Below are 27,133 nucleotides of genomic sequence, written 5' to 3' on the forward strand. Positions count from 1 at the left end.
TAGGTTGTGGTGTGATACTAATGTTTCTCAAAATCAATTTGGATTCATGCCGGGTAGGTTGACTATGGAAGTCATACATTTATTAAGAGGTTTGATGGAGAAATATAGAGAAAATAAGGAGGATCTACATATGATATTTATTGATTTAGAAAAAGCATATGATAAAGTTCTAAGAGAAGTGCTATGTAGAGTTCTTGAAAAGAAAGGAGTCAATAATGCTTATATTCAAATCATTAAAGATATGTATGTAGGAGCTATTACTTGTGTTCAAACACAAGGTGGATTGACCAAGTATTTTCCTATTTCGGTTGGGTTACATCAAGGATCAGCCTTAAGCCCATATCTTTTTGCTTTAGTCTTGGATGTTCTCACTAGACATTTGCAAGATGATGTACCTTGGTGTATGCTTTTTGCTGATGATATTCTTCTTGTTGATAAGACTAGAGAGGGAGTTGAAGGTAAACTTGAATTATGGAGGTCAACCTTAGAGTCTAAAGGTTTTCGCTTGAGTAGATCTAAAACGGAATATATGGAGTGTAATTTTAGTAGTAATAGTCCTAGTGAGGGGATTGTGACTTTGGGCGATCAAGTCATTAATAAGAGTACACGTTTTAGATATCTTGGATCTATTGTTCAGAGTGATGGTGAAATAGATGGGGATATTATCAGCAGAATTCAAGTTGGATGGTTGAAGTGGCGGAATGCATCGGGCTTGTTATGTGATAGAAATGTACCCCTCAAACTTAAGGGAAAATTCTATAAGATGGTAGTGAGGCCTGCAATGCTTTATGGTGCCGAATGTTGGCCATTAAAAGAGAAGCATAATACTAAGTTAAGTGTGGCAGAGATGAGGATGCTTAGATGGATGAGTGGCTTTACCCTTAGAGATAGGATACGAAATGAGCATATACGTGAAAAGGTTGGAGTAGCTCCAGTAGAAGATAAGATTAGAGAGAGTCGCCTTAGATGGTTTGGTCACATAAAAAGGCGGCCTTCCGACGACCCGGTTAGGAGAGTAGAGGTATTAGATTTGACTTGTGTTAAGAAAGGTAGGGGTAGACCTAAAAAGACTTGGTTAGAAAATATTAGGAATGACCTTTCTTTATTAGATTTAAACGAGAATTTGGCTTTTAATAGGACACAATGGAGAAAAAGGATTCATGTAGCCGACCCCACGTAGTGGGATAAAGGCTTGATGTTGTTGTTGTTGTTGTTGTCTTCCTAACCCCACAAATCACTTATTTTTGTACTTTTTCCATATTGCATGTCTTCTGCTCTTGTCTTTCACCAATAATTACATGGTTTCTTTGAGTAAATTATAGAGAAGTGGGACAAAGAGTTGGGAAATGAGGGGTCTAAAGCAAGTGTATAACAAGATTAGTGACCTAAAGAGCTGAATGAAATAAGGGGGAGGGCGAGTTGGATAGAGGAGCAAAATAGAAAGATCAGAATTGGGAAAGTTAGAGGGGAGGGGACGGGAAAAATGTGCAGGAAGGAAGTACTGTACTGTGTGAAAATGGGGAGGGGTGCATGTTGGCGTTGGGAGTGATGTTGAAGAGATGGTATCGACAGGAGCAAGACAAAATATACAAGAAGCAAAAAGGTGCATATTTATGCTCAAGCAATCTCTTTCCACTTGGGTGACATTTATTGCAGGAAAAAATGTTTTCTCTGTTCTCTTAACATTTTTATATATCTCTCCACAATTTGTAGATGTAGACTTCTATCTTAATCTCATTCAATCTTGTATTTCAAATAACCAATATATCTGAATATAAGGAGAGCTCACCATTGAGAAAATTTTTCCTTAATAGTGTATCTAATAGGTTAAGAAAGACTTCGGTTAAAAAATGTTAGAAATGACCTTTTTTTATTAGATTTAAATGAGAATTTGACTTTTAATAGGACACAATGGAGAAAAAGGATTCATGTAGCCGACCCCACGTAGTGTTATAAAGGCTTGATGTTGTTGTAGTGTAGCTAGTAGGTGTACCTTAAAGTGCTTTTTGTATGATGTGCCTTTATTAGGCTACAACAATTCAAACTTATAAGTGGTATGGACAATAGCAATCTCACAAATTATTAACATCGTGTTATGTTAAGTTCTCAAGTTGGTCATTAAATTACGATTGATTTGCCGAAGAATCTCGCGTCAAGTAATTATAAAATTTAAATTTCTGCAAGTGTAGTACTTGAAACAATGGTGCATTGCATGATTCTTGAGTTAAGTTTCTAATGTTTTTTTTGTCTGAGGGTCTATCAAGTGGATAAGTTTATTAATTGAACATTATGCTGTTGCTCTTATTCATGATGAATCAATTGACGCTGCCGTTCATTGTTTCTCCTATTATCATTAACTCATTTTCCTTGTGGATCGGTTGATGCATATGCATATTGCCCGTTTGCTTTTTGTTAATATCTCACTTATCGGTGGAGTTATGATTTTATTCATGTTATTTTTAATTGTTATATGATGTTGCTTGTGCATGCTGATGTTTTATTTTTTAATCTCAGGCATCCTATGTGAGCCATGGTTTGGAACATCATATGTTGAGGAAGACATCCTCTCGTCCATTCTTGAACTTTGGGGTGATTCTCCCCATATAGATCCATCTCTGCACTTACCTTTGAAGAATGAGTTTATTCCTAAGGATTTTCTTATTCGCAATGCAAATGTGTTGCAGAATTCAGTGAATACAAATTATCCAAAATGCATCATCGACAATCCATTAATGAAGTTATGGCACAAAATTGACCTCACTTTCAATGTTCCTAGGGCGAATGCTTATTTCTTGATAACTGTGAAGGATGGTTATAGCAGTCTAAGGACTTGTGTATTAACGGAACTGTTTGTAAGTCTTCTTAAGGATGAGCTAAATGAGATAATATACCAGGTAATGTATTTGATTACTTGCAAGTTGAGAGCCATTTTCGTCTGCCTCCAAATATACCAATAGAGAATTCTTACCTTTTGTTTGGATTACTGCTGCAGATGTTTCATCGGCTTTAATCATGGAATTTTTTCCTTAAAATGCATGCTCAAGAGAAAAATAAATTCATGATTTTTTGATTGATGATTTATTGGCCCCCAATTTATACGTATGTATTGCACAATGTTGGTATTTATTATTATTACTTCATGTCTATAGAATTATATGGCATTTTGTAGTTCATCAACTTGCACTCAATACAAAATGATACTGAATGAAGGCAAAAATGTTCCACCATTTGCAGAAAAAATGGGTTAAAAGGTTCAAACGCGCAAAAGATTCTTCTCTACCCCTAGTGTATTTTTGAAGTTAGAAAGCCAATTATAAATAGTATGGGAGAAAGCGTACGCCGGGGCTAAGGTCCAAGGTAGTTTGGAGTTAGGTCTTCTGTTACTAAATTGCTAAATGGTAATTCAATTCTATGGCTGAGAACTTAGTTTACAGGAAGATAAATGGACAACCCGCCATATCAACTAGAGGAACAAGGTTCTAAGCTCACTTCCAACCAAGGGATATTGATTGAGGGGAAGTTGAACTTGCTTATGAAAGGAGATTGGGAAGGAGGGAGCGATGAGCAGCTAACATAAACTTAGTTAGAAAGGATTTAACTTCTATCTTTACCTCCTTTGTAAAAAGCAATGGCTCCAACTCTTTGAGACAGTGGCAGAAGCAGGGTTTAAGGAAGGTACATACTGCTGGATCATTCTAAGGTAACCTTCATGAAGATATTTGCATTGGCATTTGAAAAAACATAGGCACTGTATGTGTCAAGTTACAAAGGTGTGATGCAGGCTGGAAAGTGCATATGAAAATTCATTGACTGACTGCTGCCTATAGCATCTAGAAGCAACTTTGTCTGCCATTGTCACATCCTTGGTCTGGAAGTTGGTGTGGAGTTGTCAAAGCTTATATAATCAATTTGATCAATACGAATTTAATAATAAAACATGATTGGTATTAGCAAGTGTCTTTGCATTCAATTCTGAAGTGCTGAAGTCTAACCTTATATTCAAGGACATTTGCAGGTTCTTTATAGCCTAGAAGTAAATCTTTATCTCGATTAGACATGAAGATAATTGATATGCGATGACGTCAAATAATATTATCATTGCAAATCTTTTCTAGCTTATCTATTGGATGATTCGGCTTGATTTGTAGGAAATGAACAATATTCTTCAGTTTATCATTTGCCATTAAATTGCATCATAGCCTTATCTAGATCTTGTTACCAACTATGAAATTCATTGGAATCTTCTCCTACTTCTTTTTCGTAATATGAAGTGGCTGCAACAATCTTCCATATCTTTGATGTTCACCCTCTTGACAATTTGACAATTCGAACAGTTGTTTATAAAATTTGTAACATCATTCTTTATTCTAGATCTCCATAAACCTCATTGAGATTTTCATACATCTTAGTGCTCCATAGATGAACCAAGCCTTTTAAAAGCATGCATTAAAGCGTTCTTCTGAAGTGATGTGATACAAGAGCCATCTGTTTTTCATCCTCATCACATGTGGGGAGTCATGTAAGCATGTGCATCATGCTGAAGTGGGTCATGTGAAGTGGAGGTTTGGTTTGGTGATGGAAGTACATGCTATAATATAATATTCGTGTTCTCACTTATTCACTTCTATGCCTTGAACTGAAACCATGTAACATTTGGATTGTTCTCGCATTCCCTTGTTATCCTTCCTCGCTCGACCTCTTGTAGGCGATGATGACATTTGCCTTCCTCAATAGTCCTCACAGATGCCTCCTTCCTTGTATGCCTTAATACTCGGCAACAGTATGATTATTGGTTGCTCGGAGTTTTTTTGTCATTTTGAGAATCAATAGGGTTTATTGATTAACATGTATATTTAATGCCATTGGTTGTTTAGTTTTGAGAATATTCATTAAATGTTAGTTGTGATTTGATCGTGGAAAGAAATTGTGATATTTATTAGATGTCATTTGTGATTTTATATGATTTTTGCAAATTATGCAGTTGTTTGGGTAATTTATAAATTGTTATTAATTATCTTATTTACGTGATTTGTAATTATTTTCTTAGTTTATGTAATTTCTCTATGTCTAATTCAATAAATTGCCCTAAAAGAAATGTGGACTGTATATTTATTTTTTTTTAAATTAATTTATTTATGTACATACAGAAATAATTAGTTATGGCTGATCCAAATACGTGGAAACATATTTAGAGTTTATTGATTACTACTTTTATTTACGAAAAGAAAAAAAAATTAAAGTCTTTTGTTATTTATTTTTGAGAATATTCATTAAATGTCATTTGTGATTTGATTTTTTTGAAATAAAATTTGATATTAGTTAGATGTCATTTGTCATTTTTTCATGATTTTAGTAAATTAAATAGTTGTTTAGGTAATATTTAATTATCTTGTTTATGTAATTTATAACTATCTATATAATTTATGTAAATTCTTTATGTCAAATTATGGTATTTTGACTAAAAAATATAGTCATATATATATATATATATATGTATATATATATATATATATTCTCTTATATACAGAAAAAATTAGGTAAGGCTGATCCAAATTGGCGGAGAACAGATTTGACTTTGAAGTACCAATATGAAACCAGATTCAAGTACTCTTTGTCACATATATGTTTATTTTGATAGAGAAAGACAAATGGAGAAATACCTAGAGCCAAGTAGTAACTTATTGGTCCTTATGAAACATCAAAAAGGAGTAATGTTACTAAATGTTAGAAGGAGCATGAATGTAAAAGAGGAGTGCCTTGCTTTTCAAGACTGAACACAAAAAGTTGAAACAAAATTTATCTTTGGAACATACATAGAGTTTGGTAGATATTGTTGAAGAAGCAGGCATTCATATGTTCACCCTCAGGAAAGGTGAAATTTATTACGCTAACTCACGAATCCTCGCTCTTGCAAGCCCTTATAGGTTCAATTTCTACCGAGAGAGATTGAATTTTGATTTAACCAGATTTCCCGCGATGACCAACATCAGGGTTTATTTAGTTATGCGGTTCCGTTTCCTATAAGGGCAAGCCCTTATAGTTAAGTACTCCTTCTAACGCGTAAATGAGCACTCTTGATTAAGGATGAAAGTATATTTAGTTGTGCGACATTTTTAAATTGGGTTGCGAGGGATGAAGGTAGACCCGATCAATATCCCATAATTCCTTCATCTTTGAAATACCATAGGTTTCAGTCTATCAACACTAAAAGTCATTGACCTTATTCTCCAGGGAATTTGATTAGCAGCCATGGGTTGCCTCCTCTCAGGGATCCATCGTAAACTGAAGTGGTTAAATGTGGGTTTTAGGTATGTTATGGTTTGGGACTTATGTCAATTAGAATGCCCGTTAATTTGTTTAGTTTGGGGCTTATGACTCCAATTAGGAGTTGTTGCCCGTACATTTGGTTTTTGTGTCAGGGCTTACAGCTTTCATTGAAAGTAGCCTATATAGCAGGTCTTAAGGTTTTTATTAAAAGTAGCCCAGTCAGCAGGTCTTACAGCTACCTTTAGAAGTAGCCTGTATGTCTGGGTTTATGGTTGTTCACTTAGAAGCTCTCCTAATGTGCGGATCTTACTGCCTTCATTGAAAGTAACATGATAATGAGTCTTAAAACCTAGCCCTATAGGCTAAGATGCCCGTTTGTTTGTTTTTTTTTTGTTTTGATTGGTTTTACAACTTCCTTTAAAAGTTGCCTGGTCATTTGTTTGAGTAGACCTTACGTCTTCCCTTAGAAGTTGTTTTTAGATTTGACTTTGAATTTTGGGGTTTAAAATTTAAAATTTATCACCGTAAACTTAAAATAGGTAATGGGGGGGGGGGGTGATGACATGCCCGATTAAGATTCCATAGTTTCGTCATCCCGGGCTGTCATGGTCCCTGGTCTACTTTGTCGGCAGCTATGGGTTGTTTGGTCCAAGGTTATCTTGTAAACTTGGGATGGTGTTTGTCTAAGGGGATAGATCTGAATCTACCTTAGCTAATAGATGACTTTATGCTTATCAAGTATACCCTATGATTCATTACTCAAGGGTTTGACGCAGTTAAGGAGCATACGAACTTAGGCATTGATCGTAATATAATGGTGCCATTTTGCTACAAAATCGCCCGATCATAGGGCACGTGGCACGTCCCTAATGGTAAGTGACTATTTGAGGATGAATCTTAGTGATACACACACTCGACATGTCATTCGTTCTTTGTAAGTTAAAGTTAATTTCAAATTTATCACTCCTGACAAATGGTTGCGGAAGATGGATGAGTTTTAGTTTTAAGTTTTCAGGTGATAGATTTCATTTTAAGAAATCATATTTTTATTTGCTTTAAGATTTGATCCCTCCGGTTAAGATTATCTATCAACGCGGTCATCATCGGGGTTGTTTATGGGCAAGTTTATTTTATCAATTGAACCTTGACAATAGAGAATCGAGTTCGTCACTAGCTTTATGTTTTTATTAATGAACTTTACTTGTAATTGATCATAAAAGTTTAATATGATTGTATAAAATAAATATTCCGGTCGATGCGACGATCGTATATTTGTTTGACAGTTCGAGTCTTGTTGACTTCTATATATTCACATAGAAGGATCGAGTTCGATCTTAAATTTATTTATTAACCTACACAACATCCTCAGACATCAAGTATGTGCATACATCACGCTCGACGTGGCTCATATGTGATGTATTTTAGCATATATATTGGAGCTATTATAGAGATATCACCTTATATATGCTTGTAGAAATGGGTTTTGGATCTGCTGGCGTAGTGCTGGGCCACAGGTTGCTGGTTGCTTCTTGCAAAAGAACTATCATGCACTGACGAATTTCTTACATTTGCTTGTAGATGCTTGCATTTACTACGGGTTCTTTGCTTTTGCCTGCAGGCTGTGCATCACACTTGATACAATCCTCTTGCTCATGCTTATAGAGGATCTACAACACTTGCAATATATTTATTATCATTGCTTATAGGTAGGACTGATGTATGCCTTACAAGCTTGCCGCTGTTATCTGTGGGCAAGCTGTGCTGAATGCAGATTTTCTTGTGTTTCCCATAGGTAGACTGCTATATTCATGATGTGTCATTTGCTATTGTTTGCAAATGTTTCTACGAATCAATTGTTGCTTATCGCAAGTATGCTGTTGTGCACTGCGCATCCTCTTAATGTTGCCTGTAGGTGTGCTGTTATGTACATTTCAGGTTTCCAGTAGCTACCATAACGAAACTGCTACGTACTTGATGAGCTTTCTACAATGCCTCATAGGAGCTTGTATTCATTATGTATGTCCCGCTCATTGCAATCCTCTTATTCATGCTTGCAGGAGATTTATATGGGCTGTCACATATGCTACAAAGATCCTGTGCACACTTGCAGGCGACACATATTCTCAGCACATTAACTGATGTTGCTTGCATGCAAATTAGCGTGCTTGCTTGCATGTTACTGTTAACCGTCGATAGGGTTGCATTTACCACAGATTTCTCCATGCATGTTGATTGGTGAATTACTACAATCTTTTGCATGTCTTCCAGTGTTTGTGGGAACCATCACATGTATATGCAAGCCAGTTAACATTGATCATAGGGAGATTGTCAAATTCACACCCTATCCATTGTCGTCGCTCACAAGCAGATTAGCACATTCATTTATAAGCTATCTGATGTTGAACGTATACTTGCATTTGTAGAGGACTCACCACATTTGCAGTGCATCCACCATTGCCCCTTGCTGGGGATTACTAATGTTAGTGTCGTACATCGATTATTTGACCTTGAAATTTTGTTTGTCACGGGTTCCATGCTTAGGTAGGTTGCTTAAAGCAGTCATTGCAAGTAATCTATCCTCATCCATGTATGAATTATCAGATTCATTAATGATCATCTGATCTTTATTTGTAGGCAAATAGCAATTATCTGTAGTTCATCTTCTCCATCTGCAGGTAAGCAGCTTTGTTCATTTCCAATTTGCCTTGGTCATTCACATGTAAACTATCATGCTCATTGTAAAATTTCCACCATTGTTCAGTTCATTGCTTGTATTAAATGTTGCTCGCTACCATCTCTAGTTTGAGATTTATTTTCTTGCATTTTAACTTAGATATTTTAATTTGCATTTCACTTGTTTATATTGTTTGGAGTTAATAAGCTTTAGTTACTGTTAAATCTCAACCTCACGATCTAAAAGAAATTCACGGCTGTGAACAATAATCAGTGGGAAGATACCTGGATAGCATTAATTCCTTCCATTGATTTAGCAATAATTGTATTATAGAGTTATTTGTTTCCTTATCAATACACCTTGTATAGATCTATAAATAGGGAGTACATTACATAATAAAATTTAAACTTTTCCCTCTCAATTTCTCGTTTTAACATGGTATTAGAGCCGATCGGGAGGCCTTCATTGCCGAACGATCCAACCTTCTAAAGTTCCGCCAGTTGCTGCCACAGACGGACGGACAGCCACGAAGGAAACGAAGGAGACGAAAGAACGGTCATACCCGTCCGTGCGAAAGACACTTTCGAAGCTGATCGGAAGTCGGTCCCTGAACGAGAAGAGCAACGAAGCTGAATGAGATCCTGCTCTTCCGATCGAGCGTCTCCACCGACTGCTTCAAGCCCGTGACTCGCTCTCGCCGCGTTCGCTGCCGATCCGAGCTTCGGCTTCAAGCCCGCGACTCGCTCTCGCCGCGTCCGCTGCCGATCCGAGCGGAACGAACAGGCTTCAAGCCTGCGACCCACTCTCACCGCACTGACGCCGCACCTACCGCCCGTGCGTGACTCCTGGTGCAGCTGGAGAGGCGGAACCGTGCGTGCCTTGGTATCCAACCCGAGTCCTTTAAAGACTCGGTCTGACCCGGTTAAAAAAAAAGTTCCTTATCGACCTTTTCTGTCGAACTAGGGAAATTTATTCTGGGAAGCCTTCATTGCTAACCAAGGTAGATAGTCTTAATAACTATCATAATGTCAGAAATCAATTCCTCCGAAAGTATTGACCAAACGGAGGAGTCGATAGTGCACCAAGGACGAGGTGAACTTCAAAGCATGCAACTTTCCTATCGTCTAAATGGGAAGAACTACCTGAAGTGGTTTCAATTTGTGAAGACCTACTTGAAGGGGAAAGGTAAAATACATCACCTCATTGGAGGAGGACCAAAAAAAGGAGATCCCAAATTTGGGGCATGGGATGAAGCAGATTCCATGATTATGTCATGGTTGTGGAATTCCATGACTTCAGAAATTAGTGATACATTTATGTTCCTTTCGACTGCAAAGGACATATGGGATGCTGCCAGACAAACCTTCTCCAAAGCTCGTGATGCGGCTCAAATCTTTGAAGTTAAAGTCAAAGTTGGAAGCACGAAGCAGGGGAGTAAGACCGTGATGGAGTATGCCACTATTCTACAAAATCTGTGGCAAGAACTTGACCACTATAGGTGCATTGAAACCAGATGTCCGGAAGATTCTGCAATCCTAAATAACTTTATTGAAAAAGATAGAGTTTATGATTTTCTTGCATGACTGAATGCAGAATTTGACCAAGTTAGGGTTCAAATTCTTGGCAAGGAGGAGATGCCATGACTCAATGAAACTATTTCTCTCATCCGCGCAGAAGAAAGCCGACTAGGAGTGATGTTAGAACCGAAGGCCATTGAAAGCTCAGCAATGGTGATGAACAAAGAATATTCATGGAAGGAGAAGGGTAAAGATTTTTCAAAATTCAAAGACAAGGACTCACTTTGGTGTAGCTATTGCAAAAAATCAAGACACACAAAGGAGACGTGATGGAAAATACATGGAAAACCCTCCAGCAAGGAGTGGAATCAAAAGGGTGAAACAAGGAGCACATCACAAGCCAACAACACTACAAGTAAGCCAGAAGCACAGTCCAGGCTTGGAGAATTCAATACAGAAGATATTGATAAATTGAAACGACTCCTGGTATCTCTTGAAAAAACAAATGCTTCTTCTTCACTTGCACTCTCAGGTAAAACCCCAATCTCTATTAGTTTAAGTGCTTCTAGAAATCATCTAAAGTAATTATAGATAATTGATTCAGGAGCCACAGATCACATGACCCACTCACCTACCCACCTTAAAAACTATACTCCTTGCCCAAACAACAAGAAAATTGTCACTGCTGATGGTTCTCTTACCACGGTAGCTGGCGAAGGAGACATCATATTATCTCCCTCACTCACCCTGAAAAATGTCCTCCACGTACCACAATTATCTACAAATCTAATATCAATACAAAAATTTACCAATGATCATAATTGTCAAGCCGTATTTAACCCTGCTTATTGTTTATTTCAGGACCAGAGATTGGGGAAGAATATTGGACTTGCTAAGGAGAAAGCAGGATTGTACTACCTGGAAGAACGAAACCAATCTAAAAATAGTTGCTCTATGTTATCCCTAGTTGATAGAAATTCCATTATTTGGCTTCATCATTATAGACTAGGACATCCATCTTTTGATGTCCTAAGACATATGTACCCACAACTTTTCCAGAAAATCGAAAATAAAAATTTTCATTGTGAAACTTGTGAGTTGGCTAAACATAAAAGAACCTCATTCCCAAACAAAAGTGAGAGATGTGACACTCATTTCTACCTTATTCATAGTGATATATGGGGACCTTCCAAAATCCCCAATATCTCTAGGGCACGCTGGTTTGTGTCTTTCATTGATGATTGCACTAGAGTCTCTTGGATCTATCTCCTTAAAAATAAATATGATGTTAGTACTATTCTTCCCATTTTTCATTCCATGATACAAAATCAATTCGGGGTAAAAATACGGAGATTCCGCTCCGATAATGCCAAAGATTATTTCAACCAAACCCTTTTATCCTACTTTCAGAGTGAAGGGATCATCCATGAGTCCTCATGTGTTCACGCCCCATAACAAAATGGGGTTGCAGAGAGGAAAAATGGTCACCTTCTAGCCACCACCCGAGCTTTCCTATTTCACTACAATACACCCAAATCTTATTGGGGGGAAGCTCTTTTAACTGCAGCTTATCTCATAAACCGATTACCTTCAACAGCCTTAGGCCTCAAAACTCCAATGGAGATCTTGTCCTCTTTTTACCCAGAGTTTCGAACCCATCATAATCTTGCACCCAAAATCTTTGGATGCACTGCCTATGTTCATATTCACAGGCAAGAGCGAGGAAAATTAGATCCAAGAGCACTCAAATGCATATTTATTGGCTATTTAGCTACCCAAAAAGGTTATAAATGTTATCAGCCACCCACAAGAAAATCCTTTGTCTCTATGGATGTTACCTTTGATGAGCAAAATTCATATTTTTCAAAAACTCATCTTTAGGGGGAGACAGAATTTGAGGAAGATGAGGAAAATGAACTAGCACCTCTTGACCTTCCTCCACCACCTCAAAACAATCCACCTGAAACTCAAGATAGGGAAACAAATGACAAAGCTATCATTAGATTTGGAAATGTTTACTCCAGACGTATAAGCTCAAGTTGTGCTCCAAAGCAGATCCAAGAATCTGAACCATCTCCTGGAAATATGGTAAGCTCACCACCTCCCTTATACCCTATAAACAGTTGTATATCCTTCAACAACCTCTCATCGTCACACAAAAATTTCATTACTATTTTAGAAGATATCCATATTCCTAAAGATGTTTCTGAGGCCTTATCTGATAATAATTGGAGAAATGCCATAAAGGATGAAATGCAGGCCCTGGAGAAGAACAAAACATGGGAGATCGTCAATCTACCGATAGGGAAAAAATCGGTCTGTTGCAAATGGGTGTTCTCAGTAAAATACAAAGCTGATGGCACACTAGAGAGATATAAGGCAAGACTGGTGGCAAAAGGGTTCGCTCAAGCATATGGCATTGACTACCAAGAAACGTTTGTGCTTGTAGCCAAAATGAATACTGTTCGAATACTACTCTCACTTGCAACCAAGTACAACTGGCATCTGGAACAATTGGATGTGAAAAATGCATTTCTACATGAGGATCTAGAAGAAGAGATATTTATGGAAATACCACCAGGGTTTAAAAAAAAATCTGAAGGTAACACGGTGTGCAAACTAAAAAAGCTCTATATGGGCTCAAACAATCACCAAGGCCTGGTTCGGAAGGTTCTCTAAATTTATGCTCCAGAATGGGTATCGACAGAGTCAAGGGGATCATACACTATTATTCAAACACTCAGACTCAGAGGGAGTCACAATATTATTAGTGTATATTGATGATATTATTTTGACTGCAAATAATGAAGAGGAGAAAGCTAGTTTAAGGAAAAATCTTACTAAGGAATTTGACATCAAAGAACTTGGTAGACTAAAATATTTCCTCGGAATTAAAGTAGCTCACTCCAGCAAAGGAATCTTCATTTCACAATAGAAATACATCAAAGACCTTCTAAAAGAAACAGGTAAACTAGCCTGTAAACCAGTACCAACACCAGTATAACCTATCCTTAAACTGGGGGAAGCTAAAGAAGATCCAGATGTGGATAAAGGGGCCTACTAGAGACTTGTAGGGAAATTGATCTACCTCTCCCACACTAGACCAGACATAGTATTTGCTGTAAGCATGATCAGTCAATTTATGCAGAATCGAAAGCAGATTCACATGCAAGCAGTAGACAAGATATTACACTACCTTAAAGGAAGATCAGGAAAAGGAATTCTCTTTAAGAGAGATCGTGGAATAACCCTAGAAGTATACACGGATGCTGACTATGCAGGATCACCGGTTGATAGAAGATCTACCTCAGGGTATTGCAAGGTTTAAAATTGCGTAATTAAGCCTCGAGGCGGTTTGAGGCGGTTTTCGTCCGTGAGGCGAGGCGTAAGCCTCGAGGCGGTCTGAGGCGTAAGCCTCACGGAGACAGAATTGCGTAAATGAAAAATTAAGGGTTTTTGCAGGATAATAATGGCAATATTGTATCTTACAATAAAAACATCTAAATGATATATGAAATACTTGAAAGGAAGAAAGTAGATGCAACAAAATTATGTCTCAAAGTTGAAAATCACAAAATATTAGTTCAAGAAAACTCCCAAAGTACAAAAAACATATAAAATGCAATCATATCCCATCACTAAATGGGTCTTCAAGTGAATCTTCTTCTCCAATTGTATCTATGAATGTCATGTCATCATCATCTTCAATATGACTCACTTTTCTCTTCCTTGTTCAATAAAAGAAAAGATCATTAGCATGTTAATTGCTCACTTGATATAAATGCAATGCAATAACATATCAAAAGTTGTGGAATACCTTTACTTGATTGTTGTGCTGCAGAGCTAGTGGATGTGTGTGGTGTGGTACTAGTGGATGTGCCCACTTGATCTGTTTCGCCCCTCAATACATCCACATTTAGATCTTCTAGCTGTAGGTCTGATAATGCCAAATCTGTCTCATCATCTATGAACCATTCATTATCAGATGACACATCATCACACACCAATGGGTCCTCATCATCCTTCAACCCCTTATTCCTCAACCTCCTATCTCTTAACCTCTTGTTGTGCATTATATATACGAGGGAGTTCATTCTGAGTGTAGATAGTCGATTTCTTCTCTTTGTTTGCACTTGACTATATGTACTCCAGTTTTGCTCACACCCAGAAGAAGAACAAGTGAGACCCAACACTCTTACAGCAAAACTATGTAACTCAGGGGTGGAATCACCAAATTGGATCCACCATTCAACTGTTTTCAAGAAAAAATATAATCAAAATTCAGAACTGAATAAATGGTCTTGCATTTACCAAATTAATTATACCTGGAGACCGTTTAGAAATGGTTGCTTTTGCTGCATTCAAACCAAAAAAACCCTCTTTATTCCGGAACAGAACAAGCTGTAAATCTGCAAGCTCCGGTATTAATCTTTCCATACAATGATATAGACCAAGCTTCACCTCCGGATTTGAAGATTTTTTCTCTGAATATTGAAATTGAGGGTTAAGATAATATGCAGCTGCATGTAGATGTCGGTGTAACTGCAACTCCCACCGAGCATCAACGCTATCCCAAATCTCCCTATAACTTGCCTCCTCTCCTCCCAAGTTGTGTGCAATCAACTCTTTGGCCTCATCCATAGCATTATAAATAAAACCCATAGATGGTTTGCTGAAGGGTTCATTTTAAGTGAGTGGGCCCTATCCCAGTGAGGCGTACGCCTCACCAGGAATTGCGCAATTGCGCCTCTGAGGCGCGCCTCAGTCCCAGTGAGGCGTACGCCTCTTAAAGACTTGGAATTGCGTAGGTTATGAGGCGTTTTTGGGAGGAATTGCGCAAAGGCGCGCCTCTAATTGCGCAATTTTAAACAGAGGGGTATTGCACATTTCTTGTGGGTAACTTAGTTACATGGAGAAGCAAGAAACAAAATGTGGTGGCAAGATCCAGTGCAGAAGCAGAATATCGAGCTATGACCTTGGGAATATGTGAGCTACTATGGATCAAAATAATCCTAGAAGATTTAAAGGTTAAGTGGGATGAGCCCATGAAACTATATTGTATAAAAAATCAGCAATCAACATAGCCCACAATTCAGTCCAGCATGACAGAACCAAGCACATAGAAGTGGACATATATTTTATTAAAGAAAAACTAGACAGTGGTCTAGTAAGTGTTGACCATGTATCATCAAAGGATCAACTTGCAGATATCCTTACTAAATGATTGGACAGTTCTGCCTTTCTTCTAATGATTGACAAGCTGGGAATGAAAGATCCATATTTCCCAGCTTGAGGGGGAATGCTAAATCTCAATCTCACGATCTAAAAGAAATCCACGGCTGTGAATAGTAATCCGTGGGAAGACTACCTGGATAGCATTAATTCCTTCCATTGATTTAGCAATAATTGTATTATAGAGTTATTTGTTTCCTTATCAATACACCTTGTATATATCTATAAATAGGGAGTAGATTGCATAATAAAATTTAAGCTTTTCCCTCTCAAATTCTCGTTTTAATAGTTACGTTCCATGTTCAACTTACAAGTCCAGTTTTGTACGTCATTAGTTTGAATTTCGGCAGCCTCCCGATATACCCTCCCCGCGAAGGGAGATAGAGAGGGCACTTGCCCTTTCAAATCCGCCAACCTAATAGGATTTGATGGCCGAGGGCTTCCGGACATTGGCTAGTCTCGGTATAGGTCTTCAGCAATCCCTGTTGCGATACCTGTTAATTTTTTAATTTAAAAATACTCATTTTTCATTCTTCTTGAAAATCCGTCAGCCTTTCGGCGCCCTCTCCTCTCGAGGGGAGGTTTTCCTTTTCATATTCGCCTAGCATAATAGGATTCGACTGTCGAGGGCTTCGGGACATTGGCTGATCCCTGCATAAGTCTTCGAGCTTGAATTATGTTTTCATGAGAGTTGGTAAGGTTGACGATGAGGTTGCATGGAAGCCACTAACCTTGATTTTTTTTATTTTTTATAAAAGAGTTTGAAAGACTGATTGATGGCATCCAATTTCACTTCCATGAAGAGAACTTTGTTGTCTGATTACCTTCTTCATTAGACATTCTTAATTAAGTTTTCATCTTAAGGTATGTAGATCCCTGCTTCTATAATCTGAATCCCTATTTGGTTTCTCATCATAACCGGGTTCATCCCATTTCACCCGACAGAGTTTTGATAGCATTGGAGAGTGCGAGAGCAGTGCTAATTCCCTTTGTGCCTCTAGAAGTGTCTTCTCCAAGCCACAATTTTTCAAACCTGTCTTTCATGGTCTGTACATCTAGATCATGCATGGAGTAAGTAATTGGTATTTTTCCTTTGTTGCGATTATGAATGGTCTCGAACTCATCATGCAAATGATCTTCTTCTTGCTTTCTGGATACCAGGCATAAGGAGGAGAAAGAAGAGCTCAAGGTCTCTTTGCTAGAGGAACAGCTTGCACAGTCTTTATCCAATGAATCTGTCACGCTCATGCTGCTACCACCACTCTCGTTGTCATAATAGCAGCTGTTTAGGATGCAGCTCTCAAGTCCACTGTAGGTCATTACCCCTTAAGACTCATATGTATGGAAGTATTGTGATGCTAGCATCTGAAACTTGAAACCGCTTGGAAAAATTTGGCTCCAGACATCACAAAGACAAATTAGAATGAGAATATGCGCATAGTCTGCTACCAGTTCTCAACTAATTTCAATTTTTAGGATATTTCAATTAGGGACTGGTGGGCGGTTGTGAGACGATGTGTGAGTAGGGTGGTGGGTGGTTGTGAGATCATTTGTAATATGATGAGAAAATATATAATTGGTCCAGAATTGATGAGATCGGGCATCACTTGTTTTGCTACTTCTTTTCTCTTGTGAGCATATGTACGAAAAATGAAAATTTAACTAGTTTGTTTGTCTACTATGATTGGAAAAAATCTTCATTCCGTTTTGACTACAAAGATAAGAAATTAAAGGACATTATTCTCAAGTTAACATTTTGGAATAGTGTGATTTATGATTTAAGGTTACAAGTCCATTAGTAAATATGTTGAGATTCATAGACGATGACAAGTGACTAGCTATGTGTTTGATTTATGATGCAATGGACAAAGTATGCAATTAAGTGTATTCGGAGAAAATAAAAATGTACGGGGAAGTTTTTCATATTATTTATGACAACCATTGCATTAAGTTAGCTGCTATCTTAACCTAGAGTATTTTACAAGTACAAGTCTACATTGCAATTAAAAGAAGATTTATATGTAGTTATTGCCCGGTTAGTAGGAGACCCAATTGAGAGAATGACTATAGATCAATAACTCACTGTTTATTATCATGCTGGTAGCCTATTTGCAATTGAATTTGCAGATAATAAATCTCCATTTATACTCAATTTAATTTTTCGTATAATTTGAATTTTTTAATTGATTAAAGTTTTCATGATTGATCTTTCAATTTTAAAATTTTGAAATGGAGTGATGGTAGTGTATGCTGCATCAGTTCCAACTTGACAAAAAATAGAAATTAAGCTTTTTGGATTGACTTGTAGTTCTGTTGGATGTGGATGTGAGAGGACTTGGTGTATCTTCAAGCATATTGATAATTATTTAGTTTTTAATACATTAAATAATTCATATATTTTATGCATTTCATTATGATTTCTTTTGTACAAATTAATACAATGAAGAGAAATTGATTAGATCAAAAGCATTTAAATGATTTAGTAATTATCTAGTAGAATCAAGCTTTGAGTGAAAGATTCAGTTTTAGATATCTTATGGATACTGTTAGTTTAGATTCATTTGATGAAATTAATGAAAATTGTTAGTGGTAAATGGGGATAATGGTGAATGTTTGTGAGGAATAATTTGATGATGAAGATATCACTTGGAGACAAATTGAAGAGGTGTCAAGAGAAGTTCAGATTTAGTAGGGTAAACATAACAAGGGCTTCATCCATGATGAGGGATATTTCATCTTGACCTACATCCATTTCTGTTAGTCAAGAAAAAGAAGATGAAATTGACACCAGGAAGAGGAAGAAATCTGAAGAAATTCTAATTGAAGAAAGATATTATGTGAATGTAAGAGAGGACAATGATTGGTGAATTCTCTTTAGCTTGGTTCAGCAGACATGAGACTTTATGCATGTAAGTTTAACCTTTAACAGGACACAATGGAGAAAAAAGATTGATGTAGCCGACCCCATGTAGTGGGACAAAGGTTTGATGTTGTTGCGAATTCCTATGCATAATTGAAATTATTAGAAATTTTAAATTGGAGGATCACTTTCAAAGTTTGCCTTAAAGTTAGTTATATACATAACATTTCTTTCTATTATATATCAAATTCTAAGGCATCTATTAAGTATTACTTATTTTATAATTGCTAATGAATGTATTATATATTAGTTACGAAATATTTTGTTAATAAAAACACTTCATTTTACTGTATGCGGCATTAAAGAAGAGAAGAACTCTTGCGCATGCTTTGCACTTTGCACTTTGTAAGCACAGATTTGAACATATATAGAGTAATGTGCTACTTTATTTGGAACACATAATCGATATTTTAATATAAATATATCACTGACAACTATCAAACTATAAGATATCGAGGTTCAATTGCATGAATTATTGGAAAAGAATTAATTAGCTTAACTTGGGGAGCAACAATTGTTTTTCTTGAAGAGAAAAAAAAAAGAATCATGCGATTGTGCATTGATTACAAGTAGTTGAATACGGTCACTGAAGAATAATTATCCTCTATCTTATATTGATAATTTGTTTGACCAACTAAAAGGTTCTTTTATGTTTTCTTAATATTAATCTTCAGCTTGATTACTATCAATTGAAGTTTAAGGATATCGTGCCCAAAATTGTCTTTCAATTCTTATTCAATCATTATGAATTTTTGGCGAAGCCATTTGGGTTGAACAATGCACTTGTTGCTTTTAGAGTGGTATTAGAACCTCTATAATCAATTTGTCCAATGTTAATTTAAAAAGAAAATATGATATACATGAATAAGATTTATTTCATTCAACTAAGGAAATGTTCATGGGAGAAACTTTTTCTAACATATGTAGTCATTTGAAATTCAGGTATTATATGATCCCACGGCCAGGATGGGGATCCGTGGGAGGCTCACCTGGATCACGTCTGTAAAACCCAAAAAAAAATTCCAATTTTAGATATGAAATACTTTTCGATGCATCACGACGAAATTTAAGTAAAAAATTCGAAGTTAACGATTTCAGCGGAAATAATTTTATAAAATTCTACACAAAATTCTGAATAAATTGGTATATAGAACTTATATTTAATTTTGTTTATTTTGGGAAATAAATATTTTAGGAGTTTAAGAATACCTAAACTGCTCCTAATTATTTCTAAAGCCGAGATGGTTTAAGTGAGGGCAAATTGGTCCTTTGTCTTTTATCTATATCTGCCTTCTCAAAAGGGGACCGAAACTTATTCGGTCCCCATTTGTTTCGTTCGACTGAAACCCCAACCGAGCGGAAGAAAGGGAGAAGGGGCGAACGACATGGGATGAACTGCGTCATTGGTAAAGGATTCCGGCGACGGTTCATGGGGGAATCGAAGGGAAAGGCTTAAGGTGTGTTTCTATTCCTAAAATCCTCCCTTTTCATATATTTTTTTACGGTGAAGATTTAGGGTTTTATCTAAAACTTAAAATCTTTCAAAGAAAACGTTAGGGAAGATTGAGGAAGAGTGTGCCTAACCATGAAAACATTTTTTCCCAAATTTTTTTTAGGGTTTCAAAACTTAGGGTTTTCCAAATGTTGATTATTTTATGAAAATTTCTTAACAAAATTTGTTCCTAAGGGTCTTAGGAATATTCTAATGGTGAAATTTTGAGTTTTTCATGAAATATTATTTTTCCGAATTTTTTTTATTAATTTAAATCCGAAATTTAGAAAGTCCTAATTATTTATTTAGATGAAAGGGAAAATTTGGCATGTTAAAATAAGGAGATTATGAAGTTTTGGTTTCCTAAAATTAATGTTTTAGGTTAAATCCAAAAATAGAAATTAGTTTAAATTAAATTAGGTTAGGGTAAAGGGTTAATTTGGTTAAATATGTAATTAGAATAAAATATGAATTTTTAGAATATATTCATGTTTATGTGATCAATTATAGAGAGAGAGAGGGAGAGAGAACTTAGGGTGGTTTAGAAAGAGAAGAAGATTTTAATTTAGATTTATTTTGTAAATTTTTGAAAGAGAAATTATTTTTCTTATAGGTGTTTATTTGTTGTGACCTTAAAGGAAGGAGAACTAGTGTGAAAATCAAATCTCTCGAATCTGTAAGTACTTATGGACCTATGGTTCTTTATTAAAGTGATAATTTTATTTCTCTCAAGTTATATGATTTGAAAAACCAAGCATGTTTATAAAATCTTTATGGTCAATTTAGATCATAATTATGTTACTCTTGTCCAATGATTGATCATGCAATTTATATGTTACATTTTATAGTATTATGATACAAAGTTCATATGTAATAGAAATGAGATAATATGATTATGATATGATTGTTATATTTAGTGATTATATGTGCATGCTGAATTGATGGAGCTCATCCCCTTATGATACTAGCTGGGGACGCTATACGCGTGCATGTTAAAATGGTAAAAGCTATGGAAAAGAAAATGGTAAACGAGTATGATGTGAAACATTATGCATGGAAACAAGAACTGCTTGGAAGATTTTAATATAAGATTATTAAAGCTTTGTTAGTTATAGAATTAATGTTTACCCAAGTTAAGCTTTCAAAATTATCAAGTAGAAATTATGTAAGGCATGCAGTTACAACTAGGTTAACGGGATGCTATCAATTTAACAACATAAAAATAGAGAGAGTAAGGTTATGGAAAAAACAATAATCCACGGCTAACAAATAGAACTTTTCACATTGGGTCCCTCACTCACGCTCTTGACTGTGGGGCTTTACCGGAGGAAGATTGAGAGCAAACCGAACAATGCCACTAGGAGACAAATGGTGCCAAAGGTATAGTCCGTTGGAGAAGTAGCCGACGGCGGGGAGTCCACGGGATGACTAGTGAGTATCCAACGTCCAGGAGGAATATGCTCCTCGATGGAAGGTACTAGTGTAAACAGGATGCGACGTCTGTAATCCTCCACGGAAGCATCCACGTTTAGGTTTACGTCGAAGAAGGAGATTCGACAATATTTGTTCGTCCTTGTCATCATATAAGAAGCCATGGTCGGCTTTTGGACCGGCCATGCATAGCGGTGGTGGCGGTTGGAGAAGAACAAGCTTGAGATTTGTGAGGAAGGGAGAGGATGATGGGGAAGACTTGGGAGGGTGAGAGGCGGCTAGGGTTAAGGTTTCTTTTGGGTTGAGCCAAGTGGTTTGGGGGGAGAAGGTGAGAGGGAAAATCTGAAGTCTAAATTCTAGATTTTCATTAGAGAGGGTGAGCTAATTTGAAATTCAAATCAATCCAATTAAGGGATTAATGGGGCCGGCGGTCATTAGGGGATTTAAGGAGGGATTAAATGTTGCTTAGGTGGCAAAGTGGAGAGAGAGAGAGGGAAAACTGAAATTAATTTCAGCTCAAGTGAAATTTGAGGGAGAATATTTGAAATCAATTTTGAATTTCAAATAAGGGTGATGGAGTAATTGAGCATTCAATGGGGGAAGCCCAATAAGGGGCCGGCGACATCATGCATGAGGGAGGGGAGTGGGGAAGGAGGTAGAGAAGTTTTCGAATAGGTAGTAATTATTAGGAAAGAAGAAAAATAAATCCAATTTGATTTATTTTAAAATTGGATTCAATATAGAAACTTTCCTAATTTGGATTTTCCTAAATGGAAAGAATTTGAAATTTGAAAATTTGAATTTCAAATAGGGAGCCTAGGGGAAAAGAGGGCCGGCGGGTGGATGATGGAAGGCCGATGACTAGATGGCCAGGCGGCGGGTGGGAAGGTGGCCGTCGGCTTGGGTATATCCCAATGAGGCCGGCGACAAGGAGGGAGGGGCTCGGGTTCTCCAAGGAAGTTGGTGGGGTGAGGATTTCTTGAAAGGGAAGAAGAAAGAAATTGGCGTAGGCAGAAAGGAAATTGTAGAGCCACTAACCTCAACACCACCTCCACTAGAACTCGCAAAGAGATCCACTCTCTCCTCAAGAACTCACAAAGAGATCTAGGAAAATTTTAGAACTCACAAAGAGATCAACAAGATTTTTTTTTTCATTCATCAATAATCATCCCTTAGTACAATGCACGAGGCCTCGCATAAATAGGCCAAAATGAAACAAAATCTTAAAGACATAAATGCCCTCGGGGCTACAATATCAAATGACCACCCATAAGGGTAAAACAGTAAAAATTGAAAAAAAAATAAACTTCCACATAAAATGACCCAATATATAAACTCCTGATCGTGGCCGTCGATCTCCGGCGTCTTCGATGGTATAAGTGTCGAAATCGCTGACGATGTTCCCATCATTCTCCCCAGGTGGGAGAAAACTCGACCCTGTCGAGTAATCACCTATGGAGCTCTCGTACCACTCTAGTAAGTTGGGGTCCACTCACTGCAGCTCGTCATGTTAAACCCATGTGTTCTCTGTCTCCAGTTTCCCTGCCCATTGAACTAGATACCTTTGTTGACCATCGTCTCTAGTGGAAATTTGAGTTCATCACTAAGTATTGTCTCAATCTTCTCTGTATTGGGTAGATTAGATAATTTTGGGAGTGGAGTTAGGTTGGGGTTCTCACCAGGTGGGTTCACACAAGGCTCATTATTTAGTGAATTCGGAGGGCTACACTCTAGACCCTTGAAGGCTACAAGATATTCGATGTTAAACATAGGATTAATGTTAAGATCTTCAGAAAGGTCTGACACATAAGCATTACTATTTATTTTTTTGCTGTTATTTGAAAGGTCCAGTGTTTCTAGTATGTAACTTTTTTAATGGTTCCTTGTGGGAACCATTCCGGACGAATTCGAACCATTACAAAATCTCTAATATCAAATTCTTTGAACCGTCTTTTGAGATCGGCAGTAAGTTTATTACTGGCATTGCTTTGGTTAATCTTTTTATTAATATCCTATTGCAGTTCTTGAAGATTAGATGCAAATGTGGATGAAAAGAACCGGTATGCAAGAAGAATGACAAGAATCGTGAGCTCATACAAAAGATTTTAAACAGAGACAATTTCGACAGGAACTGACACACAAACACACATAAATGAAAAAAAGTGGAAGAGTTATGACAATGAGGGGATCTGATGCTATCAAGAAATTCTGTACTTTTTATTTTATTTGAACAATAGTATATTTTGTTTTCTTTTCTTTTTTTAGCTATCCAATGATGGGAAAGCATCCAATGATCATGGTAAATTGTGCATATGACTTAGTAGACTTTTGGTTTGCTGGCTCGAATGGTCCCTGGCTGCTGATGGTTCACGGGTTGGCTGTTTTGGAGCATTCGGTATTGAGCTTGTTCTCTAAGTTGCTTGAGTTGAAGTTTAGTAGCTCTTTAATTCTCAAAAGGTACCTCATTATGAAGCTTACTTTTGGAGTGGCCTTGTCTCTTCCCCTTCCCCTTTCTTCTTGTCTCTTGGGAACCCGTGGCTTGCTCTTTAATGATGGCTGAATTCTATGCATAAAAAGTTATATGAGGTGCTGTTTTTCCATGCTTTACCTCTTGGAATTCCGGCCATTTGCTGTTTTCCGCACCTGGTACTCTTCCCAAGTCCGTGACTCCTTGGCTCTATGCGTGAGGCTTGGTTCCCGTAATTGCTGTTTCGGTTCCTGTGTTTGGATTGATTTCCGAATGGTTTTGGAAGATATCTATGCTTATAATGCTTCGGTTCTAATGGAAATTAAAGTCATGTGGCTTTTGGCATTCCTCTACTTTGCCTATAAATAAGAGATGTTGTTGTGAAGGAAGAGGAGTTGATATTTGTGAGCATATGTGCTGTTAACCTGCGGGTTTATTCGGAAATCCTGCGGGCTCTTTCCAACCTTTCTTCTCGGGCTTCTAACCTCTTTCGTCTCTCCGCAAGTGCCACTCCATCTGTATCCTTCTTCTCAACAGTGAAGCAACTTTAGGGTGTCGTGTCTTGGTTGATTTGGAAGAATTTGGACAGTCTTGCAGTGGTGGACCATCGGTTTGCTAGTCTTATGCATTTCTCTTATTTAATCTACTTTTCGATGCATATGAGGAACCCGCTCTGACGGTTGTCTGAGGATAGCTTTTTTTTTATTTCTTTAAAATCTCCTAGTATTTCTTGTTGTGTTTGTCCAGTTTCAGTTGTCTGCTTTTATTTTAATAAAGTTTGTTTTAAGTTCTATCCATTGCGTCAGTTTTCTCTTGTTTGTCTACATCAAATTGGTATTAGAGCAAGTTCGTCTTTTTTTTTATTTATAGGAGTCTTTCTCTTTTGTGTCAAAAAAAAAGGCTAATGAACAAGGGGGTTGGCAACAAATGATGCAACAATTGAATGATTTGCAAAATCAAATTAATACGATAGCTGAAGCTGTTGCTAATCTAAATGTCAATCAAGCTAACATTAATCCTAGTATAGTATCTTCTGGGAGTGAAGAGGAAGAACCTAGAAATCGAAATAGGCGACAAAGAAATTGGGATCACGGAATTAAAATCAATGTTCATAATTTTGAAGGAAAATTGCAACATGAACAATTCATAGAATGGGTAGAAAAATTGGATCAATTTTTTGAATGGAAAGAAATTCCAGATAATCGAAAGGTTAAATTTGCAAGTTTGAAACTAACGGGACATGCATTAACTTGGTGGAAAAATTTACAAAACAATAGATTAAGAAGAGGCAAAGAAAAAATTCAAACCTGAGATAGCATGAAGGAGAAAATGAAAGGAAAATTCTTACCAACTGATCATACTCGAACAATATTCCAAGATCAACTCAATTTGTATCATATCATTAAAACTGACGAGGCTTATCGTAAGGCTTTAAAATTGGAAAAGGAACATCAAAGGGAAAATGGTCACAATAAAATCGTGGAAACGTATAAACGTCGTTCAATTAGCGGGATTAAATCTCAATCTCAAACTTCTGGGGGAAACATCAGGTTTGAAAATTAAAGTTGTTGAAAGTCAAAATCAAGAAAAAGGGAAAAGAGTAGCAGGAAATAAACCGTCTGAACAATCTAAGCAAATTGGACCTTGTTACAAATGTGGGTTATATGGTCACTTGTCAACTACTTGCAGAAAGAATAATCTTCCACGAACTTATTTCATAGAAGGTGAAAATGAGATAGAAGAAGAGGAGGAGAATGAAACATAATCTGAAAATGAAGCTAAATTAGAAAAATTTGATTTAGAAGGAGATGAAAGTGAAGAGTTTTTGGTAATTCGACAAGTTCTAACAACATCAATTGACAAAGGGGATAGATGGCTAAGAGGAAACATATTCAAAATAACTTGCACCATCGAAGGAAAAATCTGTACCCTTATGATAGATAGTGGAAGTTCTAGAAATTTTGTTTCTCAAAAATTGATCGACAAACTTAAACTCAAATCAAAACCACTTGCTAAATCCTATAAGATCTCTTGGTTTAAAGAAGGGGGTGAGGTTCCAATCACTAAACAATGTACTGTCAATTTAACAATTGGAGGATCATTTAAAGATCAAATTATTTGTGATATTGTGCCTCTTGAAGTTTGCCATATTTTGCTAGGATGACCTTGGCAGTATGACAACAAAACTGTTCACAATGGAGAGAAAAACACATATACTTTGGTGAAAAATAATGAGTTTACTCTTTATCCACAAAAGAATGTGCCGGATTCACCCGTTAAGAAAAACACAGTTGCCAAAATTACTTCTCCTGAATTGCTTTTAAATGATAATGATTTGAAACATTTTGAGGTTGCTTATTTGGTTTTGGGAAAAGAATCTGATACTGTTTTTCATATTCCTAAGAAAATGCAAGCTTTATTGGATGAGTTTTCTGATATAACTCCTGATGATTTGCCAATTGGGTTGCCTCCTATGCGACAAATTCAACATCATATTGATTTAATACCTGAAGCTACTTTGCCTAACATTCCTCATTATAGGATGAGTCCAACTAAGCATGCTGAACTTTTTAAACAAGTATCTGAATTGTTTAAAAAGGGTTTGATTCAAGAAAGTTTGAGTTCTTGTGCTGTGCCTGTTTTACTTACTCCTACAAGATGGAACTTGTAGAATGTTCGTAGATAGCCGAGCTATAAACAAAATAACCATCAAATACCGATTTCCAATTCCTAGACTAGATGACATGCTGGATATGTTAAATGGAGCTAAAATTTTCTCAAAAATTGATTTGAAAAGTGGGTATCATCAAATAAGAATTAGACCTGGAGATGAATGGAAAATTGCTTTTAAAACTAAAGAGGGCTTATATGAATGGCTTGTTATGCCTTTTGGTTTGTCTAACGCTCCGAGTACTTTTATAAGAACTATGAATCATGTTTTGCGATCTTTTATTGGAAAATTTGTGGTTGTATATTTTGATGATATTCTGATTCATCCGTCTGAACACCTTTTTCATGTTAAAGAGATTCTAAAAACTTTGAGAATAGAAGTTATACATCAATTTAAAAAAATGCTCTTTTATGACTTCGAGTTTGACATTTTTGGGTTACATTGTATTTGTTAAAGGAATCA

General features: G+C 36.7%; 1 protein-coding gene across 2 annotated transcripts in view; it reads left to right on the plus strand.

The window, feature by feature from the left end:
- LOC110104695 (nardilysin-like) overlaps positions 1-27,133 on the plus strand; it is a gene marked incomplete at its 5' end in the record, with an annotated part of 100,393 nt that overhangs the window by 41,021 nt on the left and 32,239 nt on the right. For both annotated transcript variants that reach the window (XM_020833918.2, XM_020833919.2), the window contains 1 exon segment: positions 2,515-2,894. In XM_020833918.2, the coding sequence (XP_020689577.1) occupies positions 2,515-2,894 (380 nt within the window).

Source organism: Dendrobium catenatum, unplaced genomic scaffold (genome assembly GCF_001605985.2).
Source record: "Dendrobium catenatum unplaced genomic scaffold, ASM160598v2 fragScaff_scaffold_44, whole genome shotgun sequence".
Lineage (NCBI taxonomy): Eukaryota > Viridiplantae > Streptophyta > Magnoliopsida > Asparagales > Orchidaceae > Dendrobium > Dendrobium catenatum.